At 52.0% G+C, this 11,669-nt stretch overlaps 3 protein-coding genes across 4 annotated transcripts in view; 2 read left to right on the top strand and 1 right to left on the bottom strand.

The window, feature by feature from the left end:
• Window positions 1-11,669, bottom strand: part of Tspear (thrombospondin type laminin G domain and EAR repeats) — a 161,899-nt gene that overhangs the window by 85,516 nt on the left and 64,714 nt on the right. The gene's annotated exons all lie outside the window — the stretch shown is intronic.
• On the top strand, window positions 2,632-4,049 carry LOC117287503 (keratin-associated protein 10-5-like). Its single transcript, XM_033768122.1, is given in 2 exon segments — window positions 2,632-3,559; window positions 3,561-4,049. Coding segments are annotated over 2 exon segments (996 nt in total). The 5' UTR covers window positions 2,632-3,052.
• LOC109117347 (keratin-associated protein 10-4-like) lies at window positions 9,632-10,534 on the top strand. Of its 2 annotated transcripts, XM_033768123.1 has the most exons (2): window positions 9,632-10,045; window positions 10,139-10,534. In XM_033768123.1, the coding sequence occupies exons 1-2, from the start codon at window positions 9,632-9,634 to the stop codon at window positions 10,532-10,534; spliced, it is 810 nt and encodes a 269-aa protein (XP_033624014.1). The 2 variants fall into 2 exon arrangements, with proteins under 2 accessions (XP_033624014.1, XP_019064886.1); XM_019209341.1 differs by having other exon boundaries at window positions 9,632-10,534.

Genomic DNA, 11,669 nt, shown 5'->3' with positions numbered 1-11,669 from the left:
TACTGGAGAGGATCTGCCCTGCCATGGCTGTAGACCACTTTGTACATGCGTGTCGGCCCTGGCTGGCTATGGCGTTCCTCCAGTCCTCGGTTTCCTTACTGAACTCGGATCTACTCTGTTATTTCACTTTTTAAGCTTAGCGAGAGTCTCCTATTAAAGTTTCCAGCTGCTGTTGTAGAACTCAGATGACCGACTTCATTTCTGGTCGCTCTTGAGGAACACGTCCTGAGGGGCTGAAGCAAGGTGCATCTGGGGATAGAGCCGCTCGCCGTCCTGACGCAGGCAGTGACATCTTGTCGCTGTGCCGTCCCGTGGCGTCCACCCTTGCAACTCCACGAAGCCCCTCCTGAGGTTTCCGGCCTGACCGCATGTGTTTCGCTTCCGTCAGTACTCACAAAGCGACACCGGTGTGCCCGTCCCTGAGAGGGGCCCACGCGTGCCCACTTCTGCTCCCTTCAGGACTTCGTTGCGCTGCTTGGCCCAGGTCCGGTTGCTGGCGCGTTCTCCCCAGTGCTCTGTCCTCGTGCCCGAGGACACCGCCGGGGGCAGACCCAGCTCGGTGCTCCCTTCTCCTTTCAGATAGTGAAGATACGATCCAGTGTCTTCTGGCCTCCAGCGTTTCCACCAGGAAGTCCTCTGCCAGTCTCTTGGAAGGCACTGTGTCTCTTTTTGGTCGCCCTCTGACTGTTCCACTTTTCTCTGCCTTTGGATTTCAAACTTGTTGTGTTTAGGCACGGTGTTCTGTCATGTCCTTTGCACCTTGGGTCAATGCCCTGTCCATTTAAAGTGCTGGTCTAGTTTATTTCCTAGAACTTGACTGCCCTATTCACACATCTTTCCTTTTAGGATTTAAACCATTTTGCACCATGTCCCTTATGTTTAGTGCTGTTTCCTCGACTTTACCCCATCCTTTCTCCAAGTAGAGCCTTGGTACTTCCTTGCCTCCCACCCTTCCCTATCTCTTTGGTATGGTTAATGTGCTGTTCAACTACCTGCTCTGTTTGAAATTCACTTACTGTGTTCTTCATTTCTAGAATTTATGTTTATTTTTTTTTTATGGAATCACTGTTGTCTCTGAAATTCTCTAGCTTTCCCCAGTTTTCTTGAGAAAAAGAAATCTGTCAGTCCACCGCTGAAAAGCCAGACATCTAGGTCCCCTGCACACCTGCTTCTGTTGCTTGTTTTTCTCTTGGCCCTGTGTCAGTCACTCCTGTCTTGTAGTACGCCTAGGAACACCTGGCTGAATGCAAGACCAGTGGAGGAAAATACAGAGATCATTTGAGTCTTGGTTGATGCTGCCTGACTCCAGCGAGGATGAACTGTGGTTTCCGGGGGACAGGAGTGCCACGGGAAGGTCACCCGAGTTCAGCCTGAGCTGAGTCAGAGATGGTGCTGGTCTGCTTTGCTTTCTTGCCAGTGCCCAGCCCTTCACTTCCGTTCTGGGTTTGCAACCCAAAGCCTGGGTGCTTAACCGGAATCCCCCGCCTCATCAGGGCCTAAGCTCTGACTTCTTGTCTTCCATTCTGAGAAAAGGAACAGCTCTGCTCAGCTCTGAGCCTCAGGGCTGTGTCCTGGGAGTTGAAAGGCCCTCCAGGGGGAAATGTGCAGGAGCGGAAAGGCAGTCCTTGCTCCTTCCCTGCCAAGCCTTGGTCTCTGGTGTCTGCCCTGAGCTTCCTGCTGCCTCTGTGAGGGATTCCTCTGTTAAGCCTGTGTCCACATTGCTCTCTGCCAGACAGCCAGGCCGATTCAAGCCAGCTGCCCACCCGTGGGAGCACAGCTTGGCGAGCATTTGCACCACACAGAAAAGCCTGGCCCAAAAGAATCACTTCAGAACTCAAACATACCCTTCCGTAATTTCTTTCAAAAAAAAAAAGGCCACTTTTTTCCAGCTATTTTTGTCCAGATCTATTGCATGTCAGGCACCATTTTAGGCCCTTGGAGGTGGTGTGGTCAGCAGGAGAAGCAAGCGTCCAGCTCCTGGGATGGCTCCATGTCTAGGGGAAGGCGAGCAAGAACAGGATCGGCAGAGACCTGCAGTCAGAACAGCTCAGAGCCACCGAGAAGAAGGCCAGGGATAGGGCACCGCCTTATCTGTCACCGGCCCTCACCTGCAGCGCTGGCCCTTAAAAGCGGGCCATATTCTGTACCCCAAGCAGGCAGGGCTGAATTCCTGCTCCAGTCGGAACCCGCAGGTCTTGCCTCCCCCATGAAACATGCATGGGCCTCGGGGACATTGTGGAAGGACACAGCCTTCCTGCCCTGAGTCTGTCCTCCCTCCCGCGGCACCGTGTCCCCTGCAGTGGTGGGGATAGGTGCGGGGGAAGGCAGGGCAGCCGAGCTCGGCCTCACTGCGTCTGGCGTCAGAGTCTCTGTGGCTGTCGCCTGGCTGTGGCTTCTGCTCCTGCCTGTGAGCCGGGACCCATGTTAGGGGCAGACGCCTGGACAGGGTTGGGGGTTCACTGCTGTAGCCACTGTGTGTTCAGAATTGGAACCCACACCCTCTTCTGACACCTAGGCCGTTTGGGGCAGGGAGTGGCAGCCGTCCACGGGGTCCTCACTGGCTCACCCTAGAAGGCCCGGAGGGAGAAGGGCTGTCCTGGGTGTTAGCACCATCTGTAGAACAAGGCATAGGTTTCAGCTCTGCCAGGTTCAGGGGGACAGAGGAAGTCCCACCTCAGGCCACAATGCACATCTTATTCTGTACTGACAGGCACGTGTGTGCTTTGTGGGTAAAGATGGGGAATCCGGATCCACACTGTGACTGGCTGAAGGGTGGGACTTCTGGAGATATCATCACGGCCACCGATGGGGCAGAGGCTCCTGGACCTCCTCCGTGCCACGTGGTGGGCGTAATCTGAGACAGACACTGAGGTGCCCACGGCGGAGCCGGGCTGCGGCAGCACCCAGGGGAAGGGCTGGCAGGGAGAAGCTGGGTGCCTAGGACGAGAAGAGGGCAGAGAGAACAGGAGGCGGCCCGGGGCAGGCGAGGCTGCTGGGCGGTTCCAGCCAACACCGGTGCTTCTGGTGGTCAGAACCTGGACACCGCACCAGGATGCTGGCCCCGCGCCACCCCAGCCCTCACCACTCCCGCACCCCATGGGCCCGGGCCTGCCATGCCTGCTCCTGGACAGACGCTGGGGAGATTAACGAGCCGGACACACGGAAAACAAACATCGTGATGACAGCAGGAGCCGGTCACCAACAAGGAAGGGAAGGCTGGGACGCAGGGCCAGGGAGGGGGATAAAAGCCCAGAGCCCAGCACCTCACACACACCTCACTCACACTCACACTCACACTCACACTCACTCCCAGCCCAACCCCGCCATGGCCGCCTCCACCATGTCCGTCTGCTCTGAGCCCTGGCAGGTGGACGACTGCCCAGAGAGCTGCTGCGAGCCCCCCTGCTGCGCCCCCCTCTGCTGCCAGCCCAGCTCCTGCGCCCCGGCCCCCTGCCTGAGCCTCATCTGCACCCCAGTGAGCTGTGCGTCCAGCCCGAGCTGCCAGCCGGCCTGCAGTTCCTCCTCCTGCCAGCCGTCCTGCTGTGAGCCTGTGCTGCCAGCCCAGCTCCTGCGCCCCGGCCCCCTGCCTGAGCCTCATCTGCACCCCAGTGAGCTGTGCGTCCAGCCCGAGCTGCCAGCCGGCCTGCAGTTCCTCCTCCTGCCAGCCGTCCTGCTGTGAGTCCCTGTGCTGCACACCCATGTGTTGCAAGCCTGTCTGCTGCACACCTGTCTGTTGTACGCTTGTCTGCTCTGATGCTTCCTCCTGCTGCCAGCAGTCTGACTGCCAGCCAGCTTGCTGCTCCGGCTCCCCCTGCCAGCCGTCCTGCTGTGTGCCCATCTGCTACAAGCCCATCTGCACGCCCTCCTCCTCCTCCTCCTGCGTGTTCCTGCTCTGCCGCCCCGTGTGCAGACCCACCTGCTGTGTGTCTGCCTCCTCCTGCCGGCCCAGCTGCTGCAAGCCCTCCTCTTCCGTGTCCCTGTTATGCAGCCCTGCCTGCCCCCGCCCAGCCTGCTGTGGGCTCTCCCTGAGTCAGAAGTCCTGCTGCTGACCAGCTGCTTCTCCTCTGGGTCCTTTTTTCCTCATGGCTCCACCATCCTGTGACCCCACCCAGCCCCTCCTGCCCCTTACTCACCCCTCCTCCCTGGCGCTGTATCCCCCATGTCTTCCTCCAGTGCTGCTTGCCTGAGGATGAACCCCTCATCCCTGCATCCCCTCCGTGTGCCCTGTAGTTCTGGTCCTTAATGGGCTGTTCTGATAAAGTGCTGGGCATTCTGAGTCTTAATCAAGTTGGCCCTGTCCCTCTGGCCACTGTCTGGACACAGAGGCTGGGGTCACATGAGGCCATGTGGCACAGGTTTTGGTGGCCCTCCAGTTCAGCTCCCTTTGGTCTGTGGACCTGCAGCCCTTCCCAGGGAAGGTACCACTTAGTCCTAGCCAGGTCTGGAGCGAAACTGGCTTCCCGAGTTCTGTACACCACACGTAGCCTTCCCTACCCACACCTGTTCCCAGGACGGAGCCCTGCCCATTAGCAGGAGGCCTTTGCTTCCTGGTGCTGGGATTCTCCATGTGCACCCTACTTGGAAACAGGATTGTCAGTGGGGTTTGGAGGCACAGTCTGATGTAGCACTTTGGGAGGCTGAGGCAGGAGGTTTGCAAGTTTGAGTCCAGCCTGGGGAACTTAGTGACTTAGTGAGACCCTGCCTCACAATAAATAGGAAAGTCAGCTGGGGAAGGCACTCAGTGAAAAAGTTGTGGGTTTGATTCCCAGGACCACAGCCAAGGCCTTCAGTGTCAGGAAATCACTTTAAGGAAGCATGAAAAAGAAGCAGAACTCTGAAGAGATGAAAACTCATGCCCATGGAAAGGCAGGGCTGTTCTGAGTTCCCCGACCTGCAGGGACATGGTCTGAGACATGCAGCCCTCCGTGGGGTCAGGACTAGCGGACTGTGCCGAGCCCACAGCCCTGTGGCCCACCCACCCGGAGCAGCCAGAGTCCACTTTACTACTGTGCACAGGAAAAAACTAACAGCAATGACTCACACAAAGTAGAAGGGTGACAACGGTATGCTCTAATAAAATGTGGAATCTGAACTGCTTATTTCTGGAATCTTCCGTTTAATATTTCAAACTGTAGTCGACAGCAGGTAACTGAACTATGGAAAGTGAAACCCGAAGATACGGATGGGATGGGCTGCTGTGCTCTCCCAAAGGAGAAAGGACGCCATGAAAGAAAAGGAGGAGAGGAGACAGAGACGGGGGTGGAGCTGGGGAGGCAGCAGCCAGGTTCCTGGGGGCGGAAGCAGGGCACTCTGGGCGAAGAGGGCGATACCCCCGCCAGCCGTGACCGAAAGGGTTGCTTCCGCACAGCAAGTTAAAACGGGCACCATGAACAGGACATACCAAAGGCAAGAGGAGGACCACGAAAAGTTCTGCTAGGAAATAATTTAAAATTTAATCTAACAGTCGAGGGAGGAATTTTAACAGACTTAAATATTAGTAAGTGAAATATAAAACAAAAGATCCATAGAATTTTAGAAGCTCTGGCAGATCTAATAAAATAATACACACATTAGAAGTCAAAAAATGAATATGCTCGTAATTCATAGATTCTGGTTTTCAACAAGTAGTATATGTATGTTTATTTTAAAAGTTTAAAATGTAAACAAACTGTACCATATTACAAAAATGTAGATTACTGAACCGGGGATCTAGCTCTGTGGCAGGGCGCTTGCCTAGCAGGTGTGAAGCCCTGGGTTTAATCCCCAGCACATAAAAAAAAAAAATTTTTTTATATATATATTTATACATATATATATATTTATTTATACATATATATATGTATACACACACACTAACAAGGTGTAAATTTTAATACAATGACATATAAGAAAATATTGAAAGGGTATTTAAAGATCTGAATCTTCAAAATACAGAGATTCAGATGGTTTTAAATGCACACACCATGAGTGTTCAGTATACAGACCATTCCTGAGCTCCTTTAAACACTCCAGAGGTCAGGGTGGTGGTGGGCAGTATAGACTGTACTCACTTAAACATATACAGTAACAGATTCTACATGAAATTGTGGGAAACAGTATGTAGGTCCCTCAGAAACTAAAGCCATAGCACTCCTGTGTGGGCAGATGTACGTCCAAAGGAAGGGAAGTCAGAAGCCCAAAGAGATGTTGTCACTGCAGCACCGCGTTGGACCACCAAGACATGGACTCCACCTGAGACCCACAGTGGATAAAGAAGATGCGGTATGGATATGCACTGTTCGCCTCCGACAAGAAGGAAATCCCTACATTTGGGAGCGCGGAGGGATCTGGAGCACATTAGAGGAAGTGGGAGAAGCCAGGGACAACACTGAGTGCCCTCACTTTCTGTGGAATCTAAAGGTGGCAAACTCACAGTTGCAGAGAGAGGAGTGGAGACCACCAGGGGATTGGGTGGGAAGGATGGGGGAGGTCAAGGCAGGGTCAAGGGTCCAGCTGTGCAGAGTTTGTATGTTTTGGAGATCCACTGCTCTGTGCAGCAACTGTAGGGAACAACGTGGCACCAGATCCTTGTCATGTGCTGCGAGGAGTGGAGAACTTAGTGGTATCGCCATGTGCAAGACGTCGCTAAGTAAGGGATGGGTATGAGGGTTAGCTAGGCGGTGTTCACTATTATCCTGTGCTGTGTACATGAAGATCAGCACACCATGCATCTTACCCATATATTTTAACTTTCCAATTACACCTCAGTGAACCTTGAAAGAAAAGAACGATGCATCGTTCCCAAGTAGAGCACAGTGTGCACATTAGAATTGGCATGATTAACAATGCAGGACAATAGCAGAGAAGCCAGCAGAATTCTGTGTTCCACTGTGGACTCACACACACACACACACACACACACACACACACACACACACACACACACATTTCAACTTGCTCTACTCAACAGCCTAGGGCACAACTCTTGGTCAGCTGGCAGCAGAACTTGTGAGAAGAAGACCATGCCTGCATCCAGCCAGTTGGTACCTGCTTGGTGGCTGGTGACCACCATGGAAGATGCCTACCCTGGCCCCAGAAACAAGCCTAGCTGGGACTCAGCCCCTGGCCAGGGAAATGGGAATGAAATAGAGAGGAAGTCCACCTGTGCACGTCCTGTATAGGTGACATGGTGTCTGCCCGCCAGCATCCAGCGTTTGCCTGTGGCCTGGCCCTCACACCTGCCCAGCCAGTACCAGCTGCTTGCTATGTCCCACCTCACTCAGATGCCCAGCCAGTGATGACCACTTCATCTCTGCAGGACCTGCCTGCTGGCCCCCAACCAAGTCCCAAGGCAGAAGCCTGTTCCCAGAGAGGGGATCCAGATGTGGTCAATGATCTGAGCCCTCAAAGGGCTGTGAGTCAAGAGAAGGGGACAGGAGGACACTTTGGACAGTGACCAGCAGGCCAGAGGCCAAGGAGAGCTTCAGAGGAACAGCATGGCAGATGAGAAGTAGGAGGCAGTGGAGCTGGGTGGCCATTCAACTGAGTGGATCCCGAGACAGCACTGCACCCAAGGGCTTATCCCAGAAACAAAGAAGGCTTCCAAGTCCCTTGTCCTGGCTCCAAGAGCACAGACACCCAGCACAAGGAATTCTCAGAAGCCTGATTCCTCAGGAAATCAGATAGAGGCCAACGTGAAACAGAGATGATCATGGCCATGGGAGGAACCAGCCAGCATCTGTGGGTTCTCTGATTTCATGGATTATCTGAATTTCCTCAGTGTTTTTGGCTCTGGAAGAATGAGCAGCCCTCCATGAATGGGCAGACTGAAAATAGGCCACACGAGGCTGGCAAGGCTGAGAAATGAGACAGTAGCTGACATTCTATAGTGACAGGATCATTAACTTTTCTTGAAAGTGATACTGAATTCCTCAGTTCCAGAAGGTGGCTTAAACTCCTGGGTTACCATTAATAACAACAGAGAGAATGTTTAAAGGGGTATAAGAAAAATAAATTGAAGTTGTATAAAAACAAGCCATGGACCCAGCAGGATCCTTTGTGTGTTATAGATTGGAGAGGTGGAGTAGGGCCCCAAGACAAAAAAACAAAATAATGTGGTCCTTCATTCAGATGAATGGTAAGCAGACCTTTTCTAAAGCCCTGGGAAACAAGTGGCTTAAAAATGGGGAAAAACTTTAAAAAACTCAAGTAACATCATTGGTGTTAGTGGAGAACATATTCCATCCACATCACAAGGCAAAATCAAGCTGCCATGAAAAAGAAACAATCAGAAATAATTTTTGAAAATTAAAAGATTACAAACTCATATGTCAATGTTGGGCCAAATAATAGGGTAGAAATGGCCAAAGATTGGAATGTAGTCTTAAAAATAAGATGAAGAGGGCCGGGGATTTAGCTCAGCGGTTCAGTGGCCTGCCTCACAAGCACAAAGACCCGAGTTCAATCCCCAGTACCACAAAAAAAAAAAAAAAAAAAAAAAAAAAAGAAAAAAAATAAAAAAAAAAAAAAAAAAAAAAAAAAAAAAAAAGATGAAGACAGTCTCCTAGAGAAGAGAGCAAGGAATAAATATGAGGGAAATGAGGGAAGAATTAAGAACTATGAAAACTAGCCCAGAAGCTCTGATGTCTAGATTCACAGCAAGAAGGGCCAGGGAAGAGGAAATTATTTTTAAAACACTACAAAGCACTTCCTGAGATGAGTCTTTATTTTGAGATGTTCAGTGAGTTCCAACCACTGAGTAAAATAACACAGTTTTAAAAACAAATAGATGATATTCTTGAACAAGGATGAAGAAAGAAAACCAAACACTTCTAAAAAGTTGAAAAACAGGCACAAATAAATGACAAATAACAAACACTGAACCCTCACCACCAGCAGAAGATAACACACACTCCCCACCCCCAGAAAGTAGAGCTGTCTTCATTGTTTTGAGGAAATAACTATCCCACACTGGACTTTTATACCCAGCCAAACTATCATACAAATAGAGCAGCTTCAATAATTTTCACACATAGGAGGAACCTTGAAATGTAAAACACCACCATGTACAAAAAATCTCCTTGACCTTTCACTGTGGCAAAATGAAAATGGGAAATATCACAAAGGGAAGCCCTGACTACCTCATGGGGGAATAGAAGAGCTGAAAAGAGAAAGCACTGCTTCACCAGAGATTAGATCCCCAGAAGGATCTAAGGTGACATGGATCAGGGGGACCTTTAGGCCTTGTTATCCAGTCCTTGGCACCTTTGCATTTCATAAGATATGGAATTTTTTCTTCATATTTATATTTTTAAATGCCTAAAGCAATAAAAACATAATAAAAAGCACATGATTGGTAGAATGAGAAGGGTTAGCCTCTAACACTTCAACTCAGCAGAAGCCTGTCTCACACATTTACCATGACTTCTCCAGAGCCAAAATAAGAGCAGAGGGGAAAACAGAGTCCTGCACCACAATTACAATTTTAATACCCAGCACTAATGAGGGACCTCAGCGGTTAGCTCTGCAAGTCAACAGGAAGGGTGGCTTGAGAAGCTTCTCTTTGGAACAACACAAGGCAGAGAGGAGTATAAAAGCCTGAGAGCCCCACAACTCACATACACTCACTCACCCTCCTCCAGCAAACCCCAACATGGTTGCCTCTACAAGGTCCATCTGTTCTAGTGACCTGAGCTATGACAGCCGGGTCTGCCTGCCTGGCTCCTGTGAGTCTTGCTCTGATTCCTGGCAGGTGGAAGACTGTCCAGAGAGCTGCTGCGAGCCCCCCTGCTGCGTCCCCAGCTGTTGTGCCACCAGCTGCTGTGCCCCAGCCCCTTGCCTGACCCTCATCTGCACCCCAGTGAACTGTGAGTCCAACTCATGCTGCCAGTCAGGCTGCACGAGCTTTTGCACACCTGTGTGCTGCCAGCAATCTAGCTGCCAGCCAGCTTGCTGCTCCTCCTCCTGCCAGCCGTCCTGCTGTGTGCCCATCTGCTGCACACCTGTCTGCTGCACTCCCATCTGCTCTGGATCCTCCTCCTGCTGCCAGCAGTCTAGCTGTCAGCCAGCCTGCAGCTCCTCCTCCTGCCAGCCATCCTGCTCTGTGCCTGTCTGCTGCAAGCCCGTCTCCTCCCAGGCCTCCTCCTCCTGCTGCCAGCAGTCTAGCTGCCAGCCATCTTGCTGCGTGCCTGTCTGCTGCAAGCCCATTTGCTGCACACCTGTCTGCTGCACATCTATCTGCTCTGGAGCTCCCTCCTGCTGCCAGCAGTCTGACTGCCAGCCAGCTTGCTGCTCCTGTTCCCCCTGCCAGCCATCCTGCTGTGTGCCTGTCTGCTGCAAGCCTGTCTGCTGCACACCCTCCTCCTCCTCCTCCGTGTCCCTGCTCTGCCGCCCTGTGTGCAGACCCACCTGCTGTGTACCCGTCTCCCCCTGCTGCTCCTCCTCCTGCCAGCCCAGCTGCTGCAAGCCCTCCTCCTCTGTGTCCCTGCTTTGTCGCCCCGCCTGCCCACGTCCGGCCTGCTGTGGCCTCTCTCTGGGCCAGAAGTCCTGCTGCTGACCAGCTCAGTGTTTGGCCCTACAGGCTGCCTCTGCTCCAAGCAGGACAGTTAGCTCTTTAGAGCCCTGCATGCTGCAAGGTCCATGAGAATCGTCCCTCTCCAGACTGGTGGCTACACAGCTGCTGTTTGAATACCATCCTCCCCCTTTTCTGAGGAGAGCTGACTTTTCCACTTTCTCCAATGGGTGAGCAGCGGGCCCCCAGGACACTTCCTCAGGAAGCTAACTTGAATCTGATGTAATAAAGGTCAATTTCTATAAACCAATAAAGTGTTTGTGTCAGGAAATATGGGCCGGTGTCTATTTTCTTTGCCTCGCTAATCCCCTGCGTCCACTCCAGATTTTGACTATGAGCCCTGTAAAAGCCAGACAAGGTGGACATATTCTCAAATTCCAATTCCAAGCACTTGACAAAGTCCTGACACAGAAGCATCTGCCCTGCCCCCTTCTTTCCTAAGTGGCTGCCCCACATGGTTAGCAGTGAGTTGGAAGAAGCAGCAAATCTCGAGGCCTAGTCACAGGAGCACCCCGGTGTCAAGAGCCTCCTGGTGGGTAACCAAGACAGTTGAGGGAAAAGATCACCTTATGTTGTGAAGAATCAGGGGGACTCAGTAGACCCTCAAACATGACTTCTGCTCAGGATCTGAGGAGGCACAGAACAAATGGACACCTGGTGAACAAACCCCTGGGGCAGGAAAATGACAAGACTGCAGTCTCAGTGGACCACAGGCCCTGCTGAGTCCAGGAGAGCCGGTCAGAGCTGGCTGGTAGCATCAGCACTGTACCAGTCCCTGTACCATGAAATGACCAGAAAAGGTCTTAGAGCCAAAGGAGAATGGAGCTATATGACAGGACCTGGGACAAAGTCCCTTCCTCAGAACTGAGGTCTACAGGCCCCATCCCACCTCGTGGAATGCAAACCAAGGAAGAGAGGAAAGGCAGAGCCTGAAAGGTCCTCTGCAGGGGACTGTGATATTGATGATGCCCAAAGCAGGCTGTGAAGAGTGAACCCCACAATCAGCTGTTTATGGAAGTGAGTCTGGCCGAAGCCTACGTGCTGAGGTCAGAGTAACTCACACCCAAATTCTGTTGCCACAACTAAAACCTTCTGACTAGAAAGACAATGTTCTAATATA

The sequence above is a fragment of the Fukomys damarensis genome, unplaced genomic scaffold (genome assembly GCF_012274545.1).
Source record: "Fukomys damarensis isolate Sample0158 unplaced genomic scaffold, DMR_v1.0_HiC HiC_scaffold_24, whole genome shotgun sequence".
Lineage (NCBI taxonomy): Eukaryota > Metazoa > Chordata > Mammalia > Rodentia > Bathyergidae > Fukomys > Fukomys damarensis.
This window is presented reverse-complemented; position numbering and strand designations above follow the sequence as displayed.

Coding starts and splice junctions, on each gene's coding strand:
- LOC109117347 (XM_019209341.1), top strand. CDS start 9,632: ATGGTTGCCTCTACAAGGTCCATCTGTTCTAGTGACCTGAGCTATGAC.